The sequence below is a fragment of the Saccostrea echinata genome, unplaced genomic scaffold (assembly GCF_033153115.1).
Source record: "Saccostrea echinata isolate AGI-Se365-2 ecotype Australia unplaced genomic scaffold, CSIRO_AGI_Sech_v1 ptg000054l, whole genome shotgun sequence".
Taxonomy (NCBI): Eukaryota; Metazoa; Mollusca; class Bivalvia; order Ostreida; family Ostreidae; genus Saccostrea; species Saccostrea echinata.
The window spans coordinates 62,126,460-62,151,682 of record NW_026889803.1 but is presented as its reverse complement, the minus strand read 5'-3'; the positions used below and the strand labels follow the sequence as shown (position 1 = coordinate 62,151,682).

At 33.8% G+C, this 25,223-nt stretch overlaps 4 protein-coding genes across 4 annotated transcripts; 2 read left to right on the top strand and 2 right to left on the bottom strand.

Moving 5' to 3' along the window:
- Positions 1–1,180: 1,180 nt before the first annotated feature.
- LOC133172711 (protein LZIC-like) lies at positions 1,181–7,064 on the bottom strand. The gene is made up of 6 exons (XM_061307663.1): positions 6,973–7,064; positions 3,850–3,949; positions 3,579–3,714; positions 2,773–2,871; positions 2,481–2,658; positions 1,181–2,244 (listed from the first exon to the last, which is right to left on the bottom strand). Exons 1-6 carry the CDS (start codon positions 6,989–6,991, stop codon positions 2,186–2,188), a joined length of 591 nt encoding a protein of 196 aa, XP_061163647.1. The 5' UTR covers positions 6,992–7,064; the 3' UTR covers positions 1,181–2,185.
- Positions 7,065–12,564: 5,500 nt separating this feature from the next.
- Positions 12,565–15,132, top strand: LOC133171904 (blastula protease 10-like). The gene is made up of 9 exons (XM_061306699.1): positions 12,565–12,857; positions 13,102–13,237; positions 13,381–13,444; positions 13,561–13,764; positions 13,863–13,992; positions 14,150–14,269; positions 14,367–14,464; positions 14,607–14,710; positions 14,817–15,132. Exons 1-9 carry the CDS (start codon positions 12,599–12,601, stop codon positions 14,965–14,967), a joined length of 1,266 nt encoding a protein of 421 aa, XP_061162683.1. The 5' UTR covers positions 12,565–12,598; the 3' UTR covers positions 14,968–15,132.
- A 1,921-nt stretch (positions 15,133–17,053) lies between these two features.
- Positions 17,054–19,804, bottom strand: LOC133171905 (ribosomal RNA small subunit methyltransferase NEP1-like). Its single transcript, XM_061306700.1, has 6 exons — positions 19,668–19,804; positions 19,319–19,420; positions 18,433–18,574; positions 18,225–18,283; positions 17,946–18,095; positions 17,054–17,701 (listed from the first exon to the last, which is right to left on the bottom strand). Exons 1-6 carry the CDS (start codon positions 19,785–19,787, stop codon positions 17,588–17,590), a joined length of 687 nt encoding a protein of 228 aa, XP_061162684.1. The 5' UTR covers positions 19,788–19,804; the 3' UTR covers positions 17,054–17,587.
- A 251-nt stretch (positions 19,805–20,055) lies between these two features.
- Positions 20,056–24,142, top strand: LOC133172237 (uncharacterized). Its single transcript, XM_061307087.1, has 6 exons — positions 20,056–20,176; positions 21,334–21,404; positions 21,521–21,586; positions 23,528–23,629; positions 23,724–23,801; positions 23,878–24,142. Exons 2-6 carry the CDS (start codon positions 21,343–21,345, stop codon positions 24,011–24,013), a joined length of 444 nt encoding a protein of 147 aa, XP_061163071.1. The 5' UTR covers positions 20,056–20,176; positions 21,334–21,342; the 3' UTR covers positions 24,014–24,142.
- Positions 24,143–25,223: the final 1,081 nt, after the last annotated feature.

Sequence of the window (25,223 nt, the reverse complement as noted above, 5' to 3'; positions counted from 1 at the left end):
CTCAATTACATATCTAATCTACTGTGGTAGATTGTGCACTGCCCGCTCGGGGAATAAACGCCCGAATGCTTTAATAATTATTACTGATAATCTTGTCGGAGCTTTAGGAGTCTATCACGGCTGTACAGGATCCGTCATGGGATAACAATCCACAGAGAATCCCCCAACCAATGAAAGCCTCTTCAAATACGTATAAAACGTGGGGATGACTTTACTGCCTGGAGTCAGACACTTTCTACGATTTAATCTTCACCCCCTACATCGCAAAAACTCGGTATAATGTCTGATAATTGTTTTAAGCGAAAATTCTCACAGAAAATACGATCAAATCGCTTCATTTCACTTGTAAGTTAGATTATCATTATTTGTCGATAAATGGTGTGAAAAGTCGAAGGGCTCCACTTTCTAGAATTCACAAATTGCAAGTGTACAATTTACAAGGCATGACGTAGCTAGCATTTACTTCTGTAAATTACGTCGGATAGTTTATAAATTAAGAACCCTCTCTACACTGCCCGCTAAAGAGTTCTAATTCTATGGTATTTTTCTGCAGTTAGAGTGATCTGCCCTTAGATCTAAATTCTAAAAAAAAAAAAGAAAAAGAAATTTACAGTATATTACTCAATTTGTAATTAATTCAAGTATTCTTAACATTTAAAAGGCCAAGATAAATAAATTGAAAATGTTATTTACATGTATTGTCTCTATGGAAGTAAACATCAGTGATTTCTATTCACTGATACTGTGTTGTGTTTGAACATTTTTCCTGGGGGTAAATGCCACGTACCATATAGTGAAAATTAAATAGATAAGCTCAATATTAACACCTTTATACAATATATTTTTCTCAATGTCCAAAAAACATTTTGCACTGGTGTAGAGAGGGTCCGAAAACCTAATCTGCACGGAAAACTGAAACTACGCTAACTCTTATTCTGCGAAATATACTTAACATATGTCATCGTTTGACGGTGTGTTAATCTACAAACATGTCAGTCCAGAGGCCTGTTCAACAGAGTGAACGTTCGCGAGCACTCACCAAAATTCATTATTGTTCGCGAGCGCTCGCTCAGTTGAACAGGCCTCAGAACATGCAGAATATTGAAGAAACGTGTTGCATTCGCAATAGGCGGGACTGCATTATTGTGTCAACAACAAGTTTGAATGATATTACACAGGATAAATGTAAAAATAAGATATTTATTATTGAAATAAATACTATTACAAATACAATTTATACATATTATTGTCTAGCTCATTTATATATAAAAAAAAATTGCTTCTTTGGATGCATTTATTTTCTCAACATCTGGGAAGGGGGGTTGGGGGTTGTTATATTTGGATTTTATGTGTTTATGTATTCCTGTCTTGGATCTAAGATTTGCCTAATACTCAGTATAATAAGCCATACTTCTTTGTAGGTGCAGATCTGTAGCTCACTGGTCTGAAAGCAATTGTGATGGACGATGGTTGTCAGACCAGTGAACTACAGATGTTCTACAGAGCTAAATGTTAACTTGATCATACTGAAATAATAAATAGTATACTATTCTTCATACAGACATTGATAAATACTACATGTACTGTAGCAAATAGTTTTATCTCACTTGATCTCAATGCACATGAATAAATGTATTTGCTTAATATTAAAGTCACAAGTAACATTACTGAGATACACATGTATCTACAATGTGTATCTTGAATGTATCCGAGTGAAAGACTTGAAAAGTCCTGATTTATATTAAAACAGATGGTGAATCAAACTATAGTGTAAAAGCTACAGAACTATCTCTGTGAAAGAGTTAGTCATAATTTATTGAACACATAGTTTTAAAATCATGAAATACCTCACAACCTCTGTAATAATGTTACTTCAAATTAATACGGAAAATCGCCATTAAATTTGGACTATTATTTTCTTTCTTTTTTTTGGGGGGGGGGGGTATCACTGTTACAAACAAAAAATATGTGAAAGAGTCACCTCTTGATACAGTATATAAAACAGTCTCTAGTAAGGTTGGGCAGTCTAATGCCATGAAAGTTATGGGGACTGTTAAATGAGGATGGCTAGTCATGTGACACAATGATGGAATGTCATGTGACAATATGGTGGCTAGTCATGTGACACAATGGTGGCCTGTCATGTGATGCAATGGGAGTGAATAGTCTTTGTTTTGCTGAAGAGTTACTTGGATGCTTGCTTCACCTGAGAGCTGGCAACTGCTAATACTTTATCACCAGAAGCTGAAAGAAATGTGAACTTTAATTAGTGACAAGACTTTGTATCACCACTCACTACATAAATATTTAAAGGACTGTGTAGCAATAGATATAGTTTCAGAGAATATATACATGGTGATTCTGTCCTTATTCTACAATATTCATTGAAAAAAAAATACTTAACTGCACTTTCCTAGATTAACCTCAAAATCAACAAATTACAACTGCATTGTGGTTCATATAGTAATACAATGACAGACCTAAGTCCCCTGAGACTTGTTCGAACTGTTTGAGGCTGGCGCTGGAGTTGTTTTGTAGGTAAGCCTCTTCCTCGGGTGTCAGGTTCTCTCCAAGCTTCTTCAGGGCAGTTAAAATTTCCACCGACTGCTGGGTGGCAACATCACCTGATAGTTTTCCTACCTTCTCATCTCTTCTAATCTACATAAAAGACAAAAGTTCGCTAAAAACTTTTATTGATAGTAATACTACAGCAACTCTTGTATAGGAAAAAGACATGAACAAGCCTCTATAGAGTTATCTCTCTTGTCATACCTCAGCGAGCCTTTGTCTCAGTTGTCCAGGCTGCTTTTTGGCAAACATTCTGATGACCTCAGGAGTTTTGAATGCTTTACTGATGGCTGCTTGAATGGCCTGTGAAGAGGGAATACCAATACAATATAATCTACATTTATTCAGGTCACAAATGTTGCAGAGATGAAAAGGGGAGCAATCCATTCTATTCTAAGGATAATTGAAATGTAGATAATAGATGATGCACATTAACCTCAGAATGAACTCAATGAATTTTTCACTTTAAGTTTGTGTATAAGGTCTTTTGACCACAGGTAAAATAGACAATCATTTTTCCTTTCAGTTGGTGTAAGGTTCATTGAGATACGATCTTGAAGCAAGATTATGAAATACACTTTGCATTACCTGCAACAACATATTTAAGTTTGAATTCATTCCAATAAAGTGTTCCAAAGATATAGCCTCTACAACATTTCACCATGTCATTGCCTGATAACTTTGACCTTTGAGGCATGACCTTAGGTCAAGATCACTTTAAATCATAGACAACAACACATAAAATGTTGCATTCATTCCAACTCAGGGTTCAAAATTTATTGTACAGACACAATTTTGTTAAAACAGATAGGCTAGACAAACAAATGCATAACTAGACAGATGGACAACCTTTTTGAAATAAATGTCTTCTCCTTTTTTCGGAGAAATAATCACAGAAATACAAGGCAATGGCTGAAAAGACTTTTAATATCTTATCTTTTCCCTCTTCTTCACACCATGTAACACAGGTGCCTGAAAAAGTACATCTCTGAATTGAATGAATGACTTACTAACTGCATGCCACTGAGCTGATCTACCAGGCTGAGGTTACCGCCCACCATATTATCCAGCGATTCCTTGAACTCCGTCAGCTGATCCATTGTTTCTTGCTTTGTTTCTTCATATTCCTCAGCATCCAGGTCCTCTCTGTCAAGATAAAAGTAAACTCAAAAGATATTTTTTTAAAAAAGAAGAAATTTAAAAGCACTTTAGAGAGATTATGGACTTTTGTATTTTAAAAAATATTCTTCTATTTTTCAAAAGAAGTGTCATTGTACATACTTGGCCTCCTCTAAATCAGCCAGTTGCTGAACAAGACGATCCAGTTGCTCCTCTAAGTTACTCTTCAGTTTCTCCGTCTCCTCCTGACCTCTCGTGCTCTCTGTTTTGAAAGGAATTTCAAATACATTTAATTAGGAAAATATTGACACACTAGAGCAATTACATTTGTTTTATTAATAAATTTTGTATCTTCAGGAATTTGATTTTAACATTTCTTAATTTAATGAGTATCACATCAATTACTTCACAGTTTTTTCCTTCTGGATGTTCAAGTATAATAAATTATAATTTAAATAAAAATTCATGAAATCCAATAAAATCAAAGGAAATTTCGAAAAAAATTAACCAACTAACATATTATGAGCGTACTGACTTTGGGCGATCAAGTTTTAGAGCAAACGGACTCTGGGCAAACAAGAATTAGGGTGAACGGTGTCAAGGGCAAACACGTTTTTAGGGCGAACGAACATACATTCAATACTCCTAAGTACGGAAGCGTATTAGGGCCGCAGCATATCTTTTATTAATTTGTTTTAACAAATTACTAATTTGTTATAACAAATTATCAATTTGTTATAACGAATTATCAATTTGTTAAATCAAATTACTAATTTGTTATAACAGAATAGTAATTTGTTATAACAAATTGATAATTTGATATAACAAATTATCAATTTGATATAACAAATTACTAATTTGTTATAAGAAATTACTAATTTGTTATAACAAATTACTAATTTGTTATAACAAATTACTAATTTGTTACAACAAATTACTAATTTGTTATAACAAATTACTAATTTGTTATAACAAATTACTATTTTTGATAAAGTGAAAGTGTATACAAATCTATGGAAGCCAGATGAGATCAGAAATCTTTTAATGAGTTGAATTTGTGAAAATAATAAATGTACAAGCTCTGCAGCTACAGCTTTTGACCAATATGTTAATCTGGATTTACATCTTTTAGCACTTACAGTTTTCACTGTCAAACATTATTGTTATAAAGATACAATGCATCAAATTCTTTGGTTCCTAATTACTTATTCTTAGGAGCTCTATTTGAATTTTGTCCTCGATCCTCCCCCACCAGGGCTCCGTCCTTGACTCCCATCTACCAGGTCATTGCATCCCCGTTCGTATGCTAGGGAAAAAATATCTTATCTAAGACTTGTTATTTTGAGAGGGAATTTTTCCCATCCTGAATCAACATGTTCAACATAATATGTTTTCTTTTTCAATATGTCTTCTTTTTAATTTTATTTCATTTTAACCCCTCTCTCTCTCTCTCTCTCTCTCTCGATTCATTCTATACACGTACCAAATGATGATCTACTTTACGTACTGCTTTTCAATTTTTAAATGTACCATTAATTTTATGCATGTATGTACTTAGACAAATGGAGAGAGTATTATAGGCATTTATGCCTACTGTTCAATCCAGTTTATGTATAATGAATAAAATATATTTTAAACTAAACCACCGTTTCTAATACAAAAACCTGAATCTGCTCCTCTGGTGAACCTCCTTGGCCCCAGTTTACGCTGGGGGCAATAAAAGCAACATTGACAAAAATGAATTTGTAGATAAATTATCACAGAAAAAATGATAAACACTCTGTAATAACCTTCTCTGAAAACGAAAATAAACAATATTCTTGAGTGGGTAGTACTTCGTAAAATTTTAATTTAGATACCTTGTGAAATTTTTTCATGTATGTATGTAATTTTTATAATCAAAATACGTGCCTTTTGGAAAAGCCCTCAAAGTCCCACTAAAGCCTTCATAACTTATTATTGGCTGAAAACTTTGACAGTTGTTTCTATAAATTCATTTGTAATTTGTATCCTGGTTGTCTCATATAGGACTACTCATATATTTTACAAGAAATCGTTAAGCAGTATAATTTGTTATAACAATACACACAAAATATTACACATGTGTAAAGAAGGAAAAATTAGGTCTTCTCCCCTTTTGACCCCTGTGTTGACATTGAAAAAAGTGTTGATTTGAATGGACGACGTTGAAATCATATTTAATTGTGCGGAACTTCGAATTTTTCTCGAAGGATCCAACATTCTGTATTTCTTCTACATAATCTCTGGGATGCAGCTATTCTTTTAATTGTCTAACAGAGACATCTATTCCAAGGAACTGACTCAAAAAAAAAAAAAAGAAAGAAAAACAACAACAACAAAACAAAACAAAAATTAAAAAACAAACCTGCAATTAAACCAAAATTAAAGTGCTTTAATCTAAGTTGCTAATTCATCTAAATCCATATTAACATATTGATCAAAAGCTCTTCAAAGCTTATGCTTTACGTTTTCATAAAACTGATTTAAAATAAGATTTCTGATCTGATCTGATCTGGCTTCCGTAGATTTGTATTCACCTTCATATTTTGTCAAAAATAGTAATTTTTTAAATCAAATTACTAATTTGTTATAACAAATTAATAATTTGTTATATCAAATTAATAATTTGTTATATCAAATTAATAATTTGTTATAACAAATTACTAATCTGTTATAACAAATTAATAATTTGTTATATCAAATTGATAATTTGTTATATCAAATTAGTAATTTGTTATAACAATTAGTAATCTGTTATAACAAATTAGTAATTTGTTTTAACAAATTGATTATCTGTTATAACAAATTGATAATTTGTTATAACAAATTAGTAACTTGTTATAACAAATTAGTAATTTGTTTTAACAAATTGATAATTTGTTATAACAAATTAGTAATCTGTTATAACAAATTAGTAATCTGTTATAACAAATTAGTAATTTGTTAAAACAAATTAATAAAAGATACTGCTGCGGCCCTATTACGCTTCCGTACCTTAGCCAGTGAACTCACCTGCCTAAACAACCACAAATGCAGCAAATAAGCAAAGGAATCATTACACAGTCCCTTTTGTATTTATGAAATGTTTTATTCACCATATTCTCTAGATACATGTACCTTTCTTAAAAAGCACAGAAGTGAGTTAGAGATATTAAAAATTTGATGAACGACACTAGTAGTAGCCTTTATACTGCCCCACCCCCACCCACAGAGGAATAAATACCAACACTATCAGACCAGTTCAGGTAATTAAATCAAACTTACTGTGGTGTGACGAACTCATCTTTTTTTTTATTAAATAGTATGCCAATGAAGGCTAATTGATAAACATGTAGAAAATTCGTGACGGTCAGGTGGCTTGACTTTAGACATCAACATCGGAAGTCATTCATTCGCAATAAACTCAGAACGCGACTATAAGATAATGAGCAGAATTTTTTGTGCTTTAATACAGGTAAATCGACAGAGAAATGTACTTTGCTTTGAATATTATAAACGTTGTACCTAACCGAAGTTTTCAAATCAGATCTTATTTTTTCTCTCTGTTCAGGTTAATTAATTTATTATCGACGAAAAATGACTCTTAAGAATCCGGAATTTGAACTCGAAATACTTCAATTTTGCAATCTCCTTGTCGCTGTCAAATAGGTCGGACTAAAACATAGTCGGACTACAAAAAGCCTGCCTGACTATATATGACAATCAGTATCTATAGAAAGTATAAGCATGATAAGAAATAAACAATTTCGTACATTTTTTTTTCTTAAAAGGGGGTGGGTGGGTGTCGAAATATTTCATTACCGTTCATTTTGAAGACTTTTTACAAAAATTCGTAGTTTAATTTTTAAGTAAAACAAATTAATGTCATTTATTTGTGCTGGGAAGTTGTGGCTGTGTAAAGATAACACGAATTAGTTTCAACTGCACAGAAGATCGGAAATGCCGAAAGAGAGTGGAAAAATATTTTTAAAAAAATATCTACTCATACCAATTGTAATAATTTAAAGAATTAAATGTATATCTTTATGTAGTCTGAATTGTACGACTGTAATTATGTAATATTTTTTTAGGTGCACTTAGAACTAATATGACGTGTATCTTTCTGATTTAAGTAATCCTTCAAGTAAAAAAATCTCAACAAATCCCCACGTAATTAACTTTAATGATTTTTTTTCTTTAAATGCTTAAAATATTCAACTCATTTGACAGATTTCATTTATCTAATCGAGTCACATCTTATTCAACCCGTGCGTGCATGGGTTAATGTGTATTTAAAAAGTAAAAGAATCGGCAGATATGAAAAATATAATTTCAATGTCTTGTTTTTTAAACAGAATGTTTCTTAAAAATGAACATTTTTTGACCTGGTTACAACTTAAAGCTTCTGTTGACTTCCGCGGTGGGAATGATTTTTCTTCTGTACAACCTATCGTCTGATCATCCTGACACCTGTTTGCCTATGAACAATTAGTCACGTTTACAACATTATAATGTGTCTTTTCAAAAGTTTAACAAGTCCCTCCCTAAATTTACATCATTTAAGATCTGGGTGTATTGCAATACAGGTCCAAAGTTAAGAAAAACTAATCTTGAATTCAATATTGCTTTTTAAGCTTCTTCATGAAAGATAAGAGGTATCTTGTTTCTTGATTAAGCTACATAAATCGTCTCCTATATACCGAAAAAACAAACTCGATTCGAATCGATTTCTTTTTTTTTTTCTTTTTGATAACATTTTGTCAAGAAAGCTCTAAACACTAATGAAAAATGTTTTTTAGACTTTGAGAAAATTTATCATTTATCAAAGTGTACATTATTGAGTCTAGATATATCTGGTTCGTTTCAACAAAGAGTACCTGTCATATTTCTCCAGAAAAAAAGTTAAAAGAAAATGAAGTATTAATAACAAGGCCATTGGAGAAGACTGTATCAGTCATAAATGTTAAACGCAACGAAACTACTATTGTCAAACCTCTATGTTTACTGTTTAATCGTCCATTGAAAGACTGTGTACTGTAGTTTTTCCTAAAAAAAAAAAACAAACCAAAAAACCCCGAGAAATTAGCTAATGTTATTCCTCTCTTTAAAAAAAAAAAAAAAAAAACTATCCTGTTTGACTAACTATAAACCTGTTTTATTGTTGAGCTGTGTCGGTAAAGTCATGAAACGTATTGTTTGTTTGTTTGTCGACCCTTTCGAGAATTTTTCACTCAAAGTCATATTGAAACTCCAGGGGTGCCACTTGCCGGTGGAGGGTTGCGAATTATAAGCAGTGATCGAGAGTTCTTTTTCGTGTTAGCACCTACTGCCACACGAGACCTCCAAGACCTCGGTTTATACGGTCTCATCCAAAACACCGGTCTGGCAATCGATGGAGCACTGGCAAATTCCAGGATTTTGACAGTTAATAATTTTTGGGGGGTTAGATTATTTGAGCTGAACCCCCCCCCTCACTTTTCGGGCAGATTTAAGCTTTTTTGTTTGTTTGTTTGTCATTTTTGCTTGTCGGATTGGGGGGGGGGAGGGGGTGATTCCCCACTTTTGAAACCGTTGCTACGGGCCTGTATGTACATATATGTATTGGTAGCAATATGTTTCGTTGGTTAAAAAGTTATCTAGATAGAAAATATATAGAACATAAAGACTGATACATGTATATAAAAATTCGGTATCCCCACCGGCATCCCTATATGCTGGCGTTCCACAAGATTCTGTATTAGGTCCATCGTTATTTTTAAAGCTATATATGGCGTATCTGAGCTAAAAAATAAAAATACGGGATTGAGTGTAGATGAACATGATATTTGTTATTTACGTTCAAATTAAAATTTTCATCGATTTTGAACTTGAATAACCCCCACGTTTCTATTGTTCAATTGACTTTAAACTGTGTCTGATATTTAAATGCAGAGTCGGTAAATAAATCGGTTATTGTTTTAAATTTCTAATATCTATGAATGCGATTGATTTAAATTGTGTAATTTACAGGAAAGTCCTATCTTTATACAGAGTAATAAAACAAATAGAAAGATCTTTTTAATTTTAGTTAGTCTGAACTTATCAAAAATACGCGCACCATATATGACTTTAATTTATTTAAATGATGTAGCTGGTAAGATATCAAGCTTTCGTACATTATTTGCTGATGATAACAGTTTGCACTACGCATCTATAAATGTTAAATCTATAGAAAGTAATCTGAAAAAAAGATCTTATATCTCTTGAAGAGTGGGCAAAGAAATTATTACTAAAATTTAATCCCTCTCAAACTAAGGTTGTATTTTTAGCATAAGGAAAAATATAGAACCTCCCAAACTCCTTTTCCAAGATATTAACCAATTAGAATTCTAACTCATAAATATGTAGAAGTAACTTTTTCATATAACTTGAGTTGGTTATCTCATTGAAATCTTACTGTCTAGCGCATTCAAAAATGGGTCTATTAAAAAAATTTAAATTCAAAATAAATCGAAAGACTCTCTCACTTATGGATACCTCATTTATCCACCCTCAACTCGAATATGCTTCAGTCATATATTGTGGTTGTCTAGCAATTGATTCTGAAAAATTAGAGAATTGCAACTACACGCAGCTCGGATTGCATGTTACAGAGATTCTATGTATTCTCTGTAAATAAACAAGATCCACAGATTAAAAACCATGTATAAAAATTCCTGATAATTCAGTTCCTAATTATTTATGTGATATTTCACCTGACGTGCGATGTAACGTTTCCGTGTACACAGCAAGAAATTCTCAGAATTATAATATACCCGTTTGTAGACTGCAAAGTTACAAATCATTATTTGTACCAACTGTAGTTAACGAGTGGAATTCTTCCTCATTAGACACCAGACTTTCGAGTTCATTGTCTGTTTTTAAAAGTAAAAAAGCACACAAAAATAACAGTACCTCCGCCTTACTTCAATTTTGGAAAAAGACGTTACAATATACTGCACACTAGACTTCGACACAATTGTGTGCTAAACGTTGACCTGTATAGGTGTAACAAAATATCTAGTCCATTATGCTCTTGTGGTATAAGTTAGGAGACACACATCATTATTTTCTCCTGTCCTAATTACACGAGGCCAGTAAAGAGCTTTTCGATAAGTTTTTCAGATTTAATAAAGTTCATATTGTTGACAAACATACGTTACTCTGAGGGATACTTCACTCAGTATTGCTGAAAATGAATATTGTTTTTCTATTGTGCATTCTTATATTCACCATTCTGGTAGATTCATCTAATTCAATTTTTGTGATATTATACATGTAGGGAGAGACGAATTCAGGTTTTAGAACTAGTGCCCAATCCCATTGTATATACAATGTACATATATATTAATTGCAATAAAATATGTTCAAACCAAGAAGTAATACACAAAAATACCGTTGTTTAGTTACATTGTGAAAATACATGCAAATAAAGTTTCAATTATTATATCTTCATCTAATATAATGTTAGAAATTCTTTAATCTTTTTTCGTATTTGTTATTAACTGTACCATTCTACGTCAAAGGGCAGATCACTCTACTGCATAAAACTACCATGCAATTAGCACTCTTTAGTGAACACGTTTAGAGCTTCCTTTAGCATAAAAATTGTACTAAGATGACTAACTTTCCGCCCATCATAGAATTGTAGAAATTAATCATTAAATATGTCTTCATCATGCAAGCACTATTTCATTACTCCAGGAAGTTATATTTCAGTCGGTTAACTGTGATATTTATCTTTAAGTGCTGCTGAAGCTCTGGAAATAAGGACTACCAACGTTGAAAAATAAGGTGCTTCAATTCTTCTGGCATAGAGATGTGGTGGCAGGAACGATCCCTTCCGTTACCTTTATTGCCACGCAAGTCATTTATATCATTTTCACATTTATTTCCTTCTGTCTAAAAAGGTTAAAGCTGAATGAACCGGGGGCTTCGTCATACGGAATGTTGTCCCGTAAGTCCAACGATTGTGGATTGTTATTATTTACATTTCATGTTTAATTAAGAAAGTGCTGATAAGTAGTAAAACTTATTTACTTTGCCGACTGGAAGTCATTTGTATACAGTGTGGAAAAAAATCGGAAAATCTCATGATATAACAAAGACGTCAATAATGGTAGTGCCCGCCTTAACCGTCTTGTCGCTGGAAGCCTGAATTTTTGGGAGATTTGCCACCTAGACAGAGTTTAGTGTCCCTTTTTAAGGTAAAACGTATGTCATTGCAAATTCCTGAGTCACTATGCAGCACTACCTGAACACCTAGCTATCAAAGAAGTCCCTAAAGAAACCTTGATAATTGACAAATAATTAGAAAAATAATTTGATTTAAGAAGTCAATCTTTTATTTGACCACATACCAAGGGCTCGTCAGCATTTCTTTACAGCATGTTATCAATTATTAATTCCACCCAAAAACAACATCCACAAAGACACAGGAGGCGCGGAAACGTAATATATGACGCCAATTCCGGGCCGCTATGATAAGAGACAGAATTGGTATTTAAAGACTGAAACAAGAAAGTAGACCATCAACTGTAATCGAGTCTCAAAGATTTTCCTGAAAGGATTCATATTCATAGGAATTATTCATTACATATAGTTATTTACTGCAACTGGACTCTATACATATACATACCAAGACATTCTTGTTTAACCAAAAAACCAAACTGCATAGACGTTGCAACATGGCTCTAATTTTTCTTCTGGTTCAATTGTCATCCATAAGTTTTACCTTTGGAGCCCCAATGACGGTAAGTTAACAAAATTGACGTTAAAAGTAGCAATTGTAATAAATGATAATTTGCCATGCATCATATTGAAGAAAAAGTCTGTCACATTTACCCAGGGTGTCGGAATTGGTCTACATAACTTTTTTAATGTCTACATTGGAATGAGTCCACCACGATATGTGTACGGCAACGTCAACCAACCTAAGGTACATATAGTTCGGCAACAACCGGACGACGAAAGGCACCCCAAACCATGGACTTTTGAATCGGATATGACATTGACTCCTTCTCAGAGGATGGCAATAGACAGAGACATTTTGCGCCGACGGATGGGGATTCCGACCATGAAGCGAAAAATTGTAGCTGATGAACGATACTACTGGCCCAATGGCGTTATACCGTACGAGACTAAAAACCTGGGTAAGTAAACAAAGAAAAAGGACGAACGTTTTTCGCAAAACTCAAACTTCTGTTAAATTAAAAAAAAATCATAAAAAGTAAACAAACAGCAAATGTATACAGAAAAAACCCTTTGAACATCTGATTTACCCCTCTTTAGCATTTGATCCAAATTGCCTCGTTAGTGGAAGATTCCGTGCACTCCATTGTTATTGTCCACTTCAGAGTTGCTTAGTAATGTTAATATATATTTTGTTTTAAATAGAGTTCACGGTTTCCTCTGACTTGAACACAGCCATTAACATGTGGGAGAAACTGACATGTATAAGATTTGTTGGTCGGACTAGAGCAAACCAAAAGCAATATAGAGATTACGTCACAATTCAACAAACTTATGATGGGTAACACATTCTAATATACATTAATTTTAATGTACAGCATATATAAAAAGGTAATTATAAAAAAAAAAGACAAAGATTCTTGGTATTTACAAAAAGACCAAAGATTCTTGCTGTGATAAAAAAATCTTTTGTAAACTTTTCAGCTGTGAATCAAATGTTGGTCGCATCGGAGGACAACAGGTCGTTAATGTTTCGAACGGATGCGGGGTATGTCGTATGTGTGACTTCTAAATATTCATACACGTTTTTTTAAAACGTTTTTTGACCTTGGACAATTAAAAAATTAATTACACCAAAATAATGTGGCACTGTCCTATTTTCAGGCTGGTAGTATTGCGCATGAACTGGGACATACCTTTGGATTTGTCCACGAACAGTCGAGGTCGGACCGGGATCAACATATACTTATTGTCGGTAACAATATCATTCCTGGAAATGAAAAGAACTTCCAAAAGTATTCCAACAAGAAAGTTTATACCTACGACTTGTCATATGACATAGGGTCCTTAATGCATTACAGTGATAAGGTAAAGAAAATTAACATAAACTTTTATTGGGAGCGAAAGTCAAACGTTTACATTGGGAATAGCTACAAATTTATTGGCCTTTTACCATTACATCGTAGGCATTTTCAAGAGATGGTGAATCCAAGACAATCCTAGCACGTGACACGCTAGTTCAGTCTTGGATGGGTCAGAGAAATGGACCAAGCTTCCTAGATATCAAACTTGCCAACGAGGCATATCAGTGCGACAGTAAGAATTCTTTAATCCGAAAAATTTAAGTTGCAATATGCATGTATAAACAGTGTGTGGTACAAAAACACCATGATGAAAATGGACGATAAGATTCAAGAAATTTATTCTATACCATTTTGGTAATATATAACTGACTTAAAAATTCCCATTTTAGGACACTGCAGAACAAATTTTATTTGTCAGAACGGTGGGTTTATTGGACCAAATTGTAACTGTATTTGTCCATATGGGGTCGGCGGGTTCACGTGTGACGAGGTGGCGCCCTCTACGCCAAGTAAGTACTTCACAAAGTGCTACATTTTTGGGGAATTTTATTAACGTTTAGCTTTGATCGATTGACTAAAAAAAATCTTTATTTTTGTTTTTTGTAGATTGTGGAGGAACTTTTCGGAAAGAAAACGGAACGATTCTCTCTCCCAATTACCCTAACGACTATTATAGTAATGCCGAATGCCATTGGTTGATCGAGGTGAGTAGCATACGTTTTTTTTTTTTTAATTCTTCCCTAAAGAAATGTAAAGAACACTTCTATTTTTCCAGATATGTTTTTTGTTTAGATTCGCATTTCTATATTAAGAAAAATTACAATTTTAAACATCCATTTTTTATAGGGTCCATTTGAGTTTTTAAAACTTACTTTTCGTGACTTTCATTCGGAGAACGAGTATGACGTTCTTGACATTCGAGTGTACGGACCAGAAAGGGTCGGACAAATGTAAGTACTGAATTTTTTTTTTCGTCTTCTTTCTGAAGTTGAAAGTTAGTGATTAGATTTGATAGTTTGCCACTCCTGATCCATATTCAATATTTTCTAATTTTAGGATTTCTGGGAATAATGTTGGAGAAAAGATTATCTACTTCAGCAGCAATAAACTACTGCTTCACTTTACCTCGGACCAGAACAGTAACTTCCGAGGATTCCGAATTGATTATTCCAGCATTCATAGCATTGACATTGATCGACATCACTGATGTTCAATTCAGTCACGTGGAATATCTGATCTATGACATATTATGCTCTATTATAATATGAACGCTATTTTATATGATGCTTATATTTTCCAATGAATCTCAAAAAGCATGTGCATTTTGTTAACTTATTTATTTTTTTTACAATTATTTTCTTTGTTGCAATAAAATTACTCACTTAAACTTGTTCTACCTTAATACTTAACATATACATATTTGTATGTATGTAAAAGATCAAGAATTAGAAAACAACCAATGAATGAATTTCATCACTTCACTCTGCTAAACATAGGTAATCAAAGATTACGAAGCTCACGTCGACGAATGATATCTTTCAGTACTTAGCAAATCTCACATCATATTTTTCCTAGTTAGTGTGTATCCCAAGATTAATATCCATGCAAGTTTGGTTTAAGTAGGACTTATAGTTAATTAGAAATGGACCTGCTCCAAAAACTTTTACCTGTTCACTAATCAAGAAAATGTAGGTCAGTTCCAACATTCGAAGCAAGCTTGTAAGTGTCCATCCTTAGAAGCATTATCCATGCAAGCTTAGTCATAACAGGTCATATAATTATAGAGCTACTCCAAAAAAATTATCCTGTTCACTCATCTGGAAAATATAGGTCAAATTCAGCATCCAAAGCAAGTCTTGAAGTGTCCATCCCTAGATACACCATCCATGCTAATTTTGTTAAAGTATGGCTAAAATTCATTCATCTGGAAAATGTAGATCAGATCCAGCATCCAAAGCATGTCTGGTAGTGTCCATCCCTAGATGCATCATCCATGCAAGTTTGGTCCAGGTGGGGCTTATAATTACTTGGGAACGGACCTGCTCCAAAAACTTTAACCTGGTCACTCATCTAGAAAATGTAGGTCAGATCCAGCATCCAAAGCAAGTATGGAAATGTTCATCCCTTGATGCATCATCCATGCAAGTTTGGTCCAGGTAGGGCTTATAGTTACCTGGGAATGGACTTGCTCCAAAAACTTTAACTTCGTCAAGGTGAGCTAAATTGAATATTCTAAAAAAGGTAAACGAGACCTGAAATTGTCATGTTATTTTCACACTTCCAGTATTGAAAACTGTCCAGAAGAAAACCTTTCCCTGATTATAAGCAGAGCAAGCTTGTTCAGTCAAGAAACTATAAAGGTCAAAAAAAGGGAGCATACAAGTTGTAATTTCCGTTTTTTGAGGCAGTGCATCTTGAACAAGTAAATATGTTTCTTATATTTATGACAGGTGTTATTCAATTCATATTTTAAAAAAAAAGATACAACTGTCTTACCATTTAGCAGAGGCATGAGAAGGCACAGGTACTTGTTTCGTATACAGGGCACCCCTACTTATTTTTACCACAAGGTACCTAACTCAATTTCAGGCACCTCCGCTTCAAGCTCGTATTTTGTTTATGTATCAATCATTAACCTACTTTAAAATGACATCGTTCGCTTCGAAAGACTTTTTTCTTGTCAAATTAATCGTTTCGGACATCTCTGGTCGAGCTTCTTTATTGTAAACCACTCATTTCTTCCTAAAAAATTATCTCAATACAAAATAAGACTTCGAATGGGATACATAGACTTCCGGTTGGGTTATAAATGTAGGATAAATCCAGAGACTTACCAGTATTCCTTTCCGAGGTCTCTGGTTTTGTCCTTCATTTATAACCCAACCGGAAGTCTATGTATCCCATTCGAAGTCTTATTTTGCATCGAGATAATTTTCGAGGAAGAAATGAGTGGTTTACAATAAAGAGTCTCGACCAGAGATGTCCGAAGTGATTAATTTGACAAGAAAAAAGTCTTTCGAAGTGAACGATGTCATTTTAAAGTAGGTTAATGATTGATATATAAACAAAATACGAGCTTGAAGCGGGGGTGCCTGAAATTGAGTTAGGTACCTTGTGGTAAAAATAAGTAGGGGTGCCCCGTATACGAAACAAGTGCCTGTGTGAAAAGGATAGAAATATTTAAAAAAAAAAACAAAACTCATTCCTACTCGAAAAAAAACCCAGTTTTTATAACAAAGACAATAAAAACATGTGAAGTCTGGCAAGGAATATCCATACTTATAAATGTCATCTGTCTATAATGTATGATTTATTTTTCTTAAATGAAATATTCATATACATGTTACAGCAGGTGATGGTGTACAGATTTATGATCATTGCTGAAGAATTAGCCGATATCAACTTTGCATATATCCAAACTGCATGTAATATGTAACTGTATGTAATATTTATGTAACTCTGTTATGGTGTTTCTTATTACCATCTACTTTAGATTATGCAACAATTTGTTGCAAAATTGGACATACTTGTACATTTGATTAGAGAATGGGAATCAAATTAGACACTTTTGGATTAAAATATTTACAAAATCCCATTGAAAATATCTGGTTCAAATGCTAGAAAGGAGTTACTGGCATGAAAAAGTTTTAACATTCTTGCACCAAATATACAAAGTTTTCAGTGTACACAGAGTGCTTATCGACAGCCTGATTGATGGGCCAAGGTCTTCTTTCTCCAAGGTAAAATCCAAAGATTAATGATTGTTACATAACTGAAAGACAAACACTCTCCAGGATAGCATGTTGAAATGACCTTGACAGCCAAGGTCATATTACATTCCATTTTTCTTCAAATGCTGAGCAGATCTTGGCACAGGTTAATGCAGCTGACAGGGGGTAACTGCTAATGGAGATTGTGTCCTCTGTGTAGTCAACATCAACCTTGTTGACAATAAGAAAATCAAATAAATTGGGTATCTATCTTACAAGAAAGCGACCTAAATTATTTGCTGAAAATATGGGCCTAAGAATAAAGACTTACTTAGAACAAAACATAAATGAGGAATGACATGTTAATCATGATTTTACTGTATGTCTGACTACTAATCGCTCATACTGAGACAGTTTATTGATAATCTCTCAAATGCTTGCAGAAAAGACCAAGGGTAAGATAAATATAACTTACACTGCCATGTGATAATGCCCCAATTACAACAACAGCAGGTTCTTTTTCAGGAACGATATCCTTTGGGTCTGTGACTTTTTCAACATGAAATGAAGTCCCATATTTCTTGCAACCAAGTGGCAAATGGTCACTGACTGGATTTTTAATCACCTATTTGAAATGAATGAAATATTTACTGTTAGAAACCTGCACACAGTTTTGTAGCTGGCAAAGATTTCAATCAACAAGATATGTACATTTAAAGTATATGAAGAAACAAGATTCAATCTCTTTACTTACTTTTAATAGCTTTTGAGGCCCATCTGCTGCATGTATACTGTACTTGTGTAATAGTTGTACTGTAAAAGAAAATGCAACCATAGATCTTGTAGAAATCATTTCAGAGCAGGGGACACGTGTATACTTCACTGATCAAAACATGTTTATTTCGATGCATAGATACAGGAGACATATTTATATTTGAGTTCTTTACTTCAGATTTTCTTACCCATCAGACCACAGAATCTGTCAAATGTTCGGGGAATTCTTGTCTGGGGGTTTATTTCTATTAGAACATTTTTCTCTGTGTGGACATAAACCTGTAGAAGTCCTGCTCTGTTAAGTGGACTGTCCATCAACATTAACAGACACTGGAAATAAGGAAATGAAATAACCTAATACAATATCAGATGATGACAAACATTATTTCATCATTACAGTAACATTATATGAATACCTATAATCAGGACTAATATCAATAAAATAGAAATCTACATTAAAAACTGAACAAATACAACTTGTTTATCATATGTATCTTTCCATGGATATATTGTGTACATATCTTGCCTTTAAAAATGCTTTCTAACTGCTTATAATAATAGTAATAATTGTATATCCTAAAAGTGGAATTTTTAGCGAGACGCAAATTTAGCGATTTATCCCCAAAAACTGGTATATATTTTCGGCAAGAAGTAATTTTAGCCATTCTACAATGTCAACAAAGATAGCTTTAACAACTGATGCGGAATAAATTGTTAGCGATGTTTAATTTTAGCAATCTCAAAACCCTTGCTAATAATGCCAAAATCAAATCCTCGCTAAAAATTCTGCTTATAGGGTATTATGTGGCAGACAGCAGTATCTAAAAGTATTCAAAAGTATAAGGTGAGTCTGGTCACTGAGATCCATATTCTTGGCTACGTTCTGCACTGTCAGGATCAACTAGGACTCACATGATCTATTCTTGCAGAATCCATGTTGAGCATCCGTTAGTTATCTTCAACCTTTACCATTATGATGAACTTATTCCCACTATGATGAACAAATTCTCAAAAATAACACAAAAGCTACTAACACATGACTAACTGTTATTTATTAAAAATAATTATCTTTACCTGATGGGTTATATCTGGCCGACAGAGAGAAATATCTCGTTTGAACTTCTTTGCCAGTCCCTTGTGTTTGTCACAGTTTAGCAATTCAAACTGCTTTCCAACCTGAAAAAAAAAAAAACAATCTTAATTTTTTTTTGAAAAGGATCTTTTAAAATGATTTTTAATATTTAATTATCTCTAAAACTTGGTTTCTATACGTCTCTGATTTAAGGTAGTATTAACTTAATACTTCTTTAAACCAGAGACGTATAGAAACCAAGTTTTAGAGATAATTCGAACTGTTTTCGTCTGTTTCGAATGTGATGATAGAATATTGGTTACGAAGTATAAATTTGATAAAAAAACATACCTTAACTGATTCTAAAGAAGCCTTTTCAAGAACAACTATCAATCGCTTCTCATTGGTTTGTCTTGGAACACTTTTAATGACTTTGTTTTCATTTTTCTCGTGGTTTATGGGCGCCGCCATTTTAAACGCTAAATAGCTCGTACCTAAAATACTCGCCATTTCAATTGGATTTCTTCTGCATGCATATATTTTAATTTACATTCATTTGTTTTTCTAACTAATTACACCATTCACACAAAAGAAAGTTCAAACAAGTTATTCTATCGACCAGAATTGTTACGTGTTGGTGATGTAAAGACATTAATACATGTGTCTGTGACGTCATGGAATAGTATAACGTCATTTTAAAAAAGCGCATCTCAACGCTAAAACACGGTAAATATTGATCAACAGTCCAGGGGACTTAGCAAAAATATGCACATTGTGAACAACAAAACTATGCCAACTATTCCATAAAGACTGAAGACAGAAATCGTTCAAACATACTGTGTTCCTGGAACAATTTTGTTGTAAGTGCATTTCACACACACACGCAGTATTCACGTTGTTTGTTATATAAAAAAAAGAACCCAATCCCATAAGGTATGATCTTTTTTTTCAAATAAAAATATGTAACTTCAAGTGCCTGTGATTTCACATTGGTTTGTTGGGTGTTATTTGTTTGTAATTACTTTACGTCCCTTCCGTCAATATCATGTTGGGAGACCACCAGTTGTGGACGGAAGACTTCCAATATTTATACCTGTGCTTAGTATTTATAGCCATTGAGCATTAAGGGAATCTTTAAATTCATTGCGACACAGGACCTCGGTTTTTACGGTCTCATCCGAAGAACGAATCTCCATGTCCCGAAGAGGCAACATGGGATTCACGACATTAAGACCCAACTCCTTACTATTGTTCCTTTCTGGAAATTCAGGTTTCAAGTCAAGGCCGTAACTACCCTTGAGGCAAGTGAGGCAAATGCCTCACTAAATTTCTGAAAAGTGAAAAAAATTTACTTTGAACTTTAATTAATTATGTGTGTCTTAGTACTAAATTAATACTTTCAACTTTTTTTTCAATATCGGTAAATCGATCATATCGACAGGTGCCTCATTATCGTTTAGAACTTGATGGATTTAAAAAAAAAAATCAGAACGTTTGTTTTGTTTGATTGTTTAATGTCCCTTCCAAAAATTTTTCACTCATATCAAGTTGAAACGCCACCACTTGCCGGTGGAGGTCTGTAAAATTAAGTGTAAGACCTATACTCGGCACTCGGGGTCATTGAACTGTGTGGAGTCTTTTTTACCTACTGCGACACAGGACCGGTTTTACCGTCTCATTCGAAGAACCGGACTCTACATCCCGCAGTGGGAATTCGAACTCCTTACTCCGAGACTCTAGATCAAACGCTCTAACCACTGCGCCACGCGGGCGACAATTCAAAACGTTAAAACTTTTAAAGATTAAGTTTTTAATTTGCAAATACCCAGGTTTCGGGAACTCCCCCTCCCCCTTAGCAAAATACTGGGATCCACCATTGGGACCTACCCTGGCCCCGCTTGGGACTAGGATGGCCACAGACACCTTGCCTCACTAAAAATTTGAGCCTAGTTACGGCCTTGCAAGTACGCTTGAAATAAAATGAATATTTACATACACCGTTTATATATGTATGTAGGAACTTTGGATGGAGTCGCACCAGAAGCAAAGCTCAAAAGATACACGCCTTGTTTCAGTACCTTCCATCAGGTAAGAAATAGAAAATATGGTTCTTAACCAGTTTCTTCTCGCGATTAATGCCTTGAATATCCTCATAATGACTGCAATCTAGTTGTATGATTCTACCTGTTGCTTACGATGATTAGAAATCCAGAGTCAAAGCATCAAAGAACCAAAGACATTTCCAGTCTATTCCTGGCACCAGCTTTCAGGTACATATAAGAAACAACGATATTCTCTTTAATTTCACTTCATTAAATTTAAAACGGAATAAAAACAATTCAGCTTTATAATAAAAACAGAATTCAGCTTTAGTTATTCCTTAGATATTATTGACCAAGTGCACCGGAAAGATTTGGACTTTACAAATAGGGTAATTCAATTCTATTTGCTCAAATTTAGAATGAAAAAAAAAAAGAATTAAAAGATACATATATAAAAACTAAAAAGTTGATATTATGCATAACCTGGCATGTAGAGAAGTGTTGATTTGATAATACTTAAACCATGATATCTTTGTTCTATCACAATGCTGCTTTCGTATGCTGTGGAAATTTGATAAATGTACTGTTATACTCTGTTAGGATCCCCAGCAGTAAGACTCATAACGACAATGAATTAAGAAATGAATGCAATATTTTTTTCGTTGACCGAAGTATCAAACAAAAATTTGGACGGAAAACGTCATCAATGCGCGTAGCGCATTGATGAAAACGTTTTCCGTCCAAATTTTTGTTTGATACTTCGGTCAAAGATAAAAAATATTAATTTCATTTCTTATCATTTAATTATGATTTTAGAATAATAGAATGAAACTTTCTTTCACTTTAATATTTAATTTACGTATCGAAGACAGTGCGTAGGAATACATCACAACAATGTTGCTGAAATTCAAAATGGCTGAATGTACAGATCTATGCGCATTGAATTGATGAAATTTACATATAAGCTTTCTATGATACATCGATGAAAGAAAAAATTATAAGATTTATTTCTTATCATTTAATATTTATCTTTCAATGATGAGATTTAACTTGAGAACGATCGAATGACTGTCCAACATATAGGCCTAGCTTAGTTGTCTAAATTTTCAGACGCCGAGTATAACGAACAAACAACGTTTTCAAATATTGTCGTGTCATTACTATTATTCTAACAAAAACAGTTTTAACACAAAAACTTACCTGTTGTATTAATTTTTGCTATATCCCAATGTTTATATTCCCCCAGTAAGCTGATATCTTTACGTTCGTAAATGTAAAGGGAAGCTACTCAAATATAACCTTAACAACTCTTTCTAGGTCACAGAAATTTTCGGTTTCATTTGCGCATCTCTTCATCTGAATTTCAAATCGAACATATATATACGTATCACAACATGTCCAGGCATAAAACAACATGCTTCAAAATCTGGAAGAGTCTGTTGCCGACTGTTTAACTTTGAAAGAATATCCGTCCTCGCTCAGCGTCGTTTTTCTCATGCATTCGTTTCCTATAAGAATTAACAGACTAACGGCATTTCCCCGCTTTGGTAGCATAAAAACATTTCTTCACAGTTCTATTGTTCATACCAGTTATCTCAAACACAAACATTTAACAAACGTATGATGACTTCTTTCCTTTTTTCCCGCAACTGCATTTATTTGCAGACGATCTGATTTGTTTAGCAAAGGGGGATAATTCGAAAAGAAACGAAAGTAGAAAATAACTCAGGAACGTAACGGACGAATTTTGAAATTCAGGAAAATAGAGTAAAAGAATTTCATTTTTCTTTCACAAAGTAATATGGAAGCGGGAAATATACATGTAAAGTCAGCCAAAGTAGTTCCGGCTGCTAAGTGCAAGTGAACTCCAGATTTTATTGATGCAGTTATCAAAAGAATTTTTTATCCAATCAGAATCAATTATTTTATAGAAATTAAATGATATAGCTGTACTCATGAAATCCCCCACTCCATATTCCAGGTAGATTATATAGTTATTTTATGACGATAATGGAAATTGGACACAAAAGGAAGAAAACTAGAATTTAGATATACTGTATTTGTTCCATCTCTGCAATGCATTAGTTCTAAACTTTCATAGACTTTACATTGGGGATGGGGGTATATTTTCTATCAATTTCTGATTCCTGAGTACGAAATGTATAACAGGACGCAGGGAATTGAGGAAGAAAGGTTTGTCTACGACACACTTAACTATAGCCTCCAAGATGACAAGTATGACAAGCAGAACTTAGGAACTTCTGATTCAGGGTTTGTAGCGTTTGATTACTTACATGACACATATCCGAGTTTTTCTGTTTTTTAAGAGAGAAATTTAAATAAAAATGAAATCATTTTGTTCCAGGTATCCAGTAAGAATGTGTGAAGGTTCATATTTCATTTTCAACCAAAGCAAGGATATGACAAAAGCAACACAACATGGGTAAATGTTTTATTATGATCATTTTTTCACAATTTAAAGAGTAATGGATGATATGCCTTATTTACTATGTACACAGGCACTTGTATTGGGAGAACGAGTCGGTACCTTCCTGTTACATGACAACAAACAGACCCTCAAAGAAAACAAATCTACTGAAGAGATTCTCTGACGGGATTGCAAGGAGAAAGAAGAAGAATGTATATCAGTTATGACGAGCTTATAGTGATAACGTTTATCACATACATGTGTATATATGTGCTTATTATATTAATATATTCCTATATTTTTGTAAATACTAATTAGCAAAAGAAGTCATTGATGAATCATTACAAAAAATTAAATATCGCTCAAAAAATCAGAATTCAATAAAGCACAAAAACAACAATATACATGTAATTTAAATTGCTTTATTATGCACTACAACATGCTAAACACTAAAAATGTACTTGGACAGAAAACTTTTTTCTTTATCTCATTATGAGAAATCCATTCTACAAAAATCATAACACAGATAAAAAATTATAAGCATAATGTTCGCAAGACGATGCAGCATTAAACAGTCTTTACCAACATCACCATGACGACAGAATGGTGAAAGTCTTCTTGTCTCTGGAGCTCTATACATCTGATGATTCACAATATCTCGTAATGAGACGTATCAATGATGCAATAGCAACATAAAGGGTCCACAAAGTGTCATATATTAAGAGGGAACCGGTATGAAGTGCTATATTTGCAGTGGGTGGTACAGTCTGGCTATTCATGCCGAAGTCAATATTGGCAATAGCTGATACAGTCTGAGTACACATTCGTGCTGAGGCCATTACTGGCAGTTGCTGATACGATGTGAGCGGTAATTCGTGCTGAGGCCATTATTGGCGGTTGCTGATACGGTGTGAGCGGTTATTCGTGCTGAGGCCATTATTGGCGGTTGCTGATACGGTGTGAGTGGTTATTCGTGCTGAGGCCATTATTGGCGGTTGCTGATACGGTGTGAGTGGTTATTCGTGCTGAGGCCACTATTGGCAGTAGCTGATACGATGCGAGTGATTATTCGTGCTGAGGTCAATATTAGCAGTAGCTGATACAGTCTGAGTGGTTATTCATATTGAGACCACTATCGGCAGTAGCGAATCCAATATGGGTGGTTATTCGTGCTTAGACCATTATTGGCAGTAGCTGATACGATGTGAGTGGTTATTCGTACTGAACTATTGGCAGTAGCTGATACGATGTGAGTGGTTATTCGTACTGAGGCCATTATTGGCAGTTGCTGATACAATGTGAGTGGTTACTCATGCTCAGGCCACTATTGGCAGTTGCCGAAATCACTATATATAGGCAGTTGCTGGTTCAACTCGAGAGGTTATTTGTGCGGCGCACTATTTGAAGTCGCTGTTATAATCTGATTGGTTATTTATT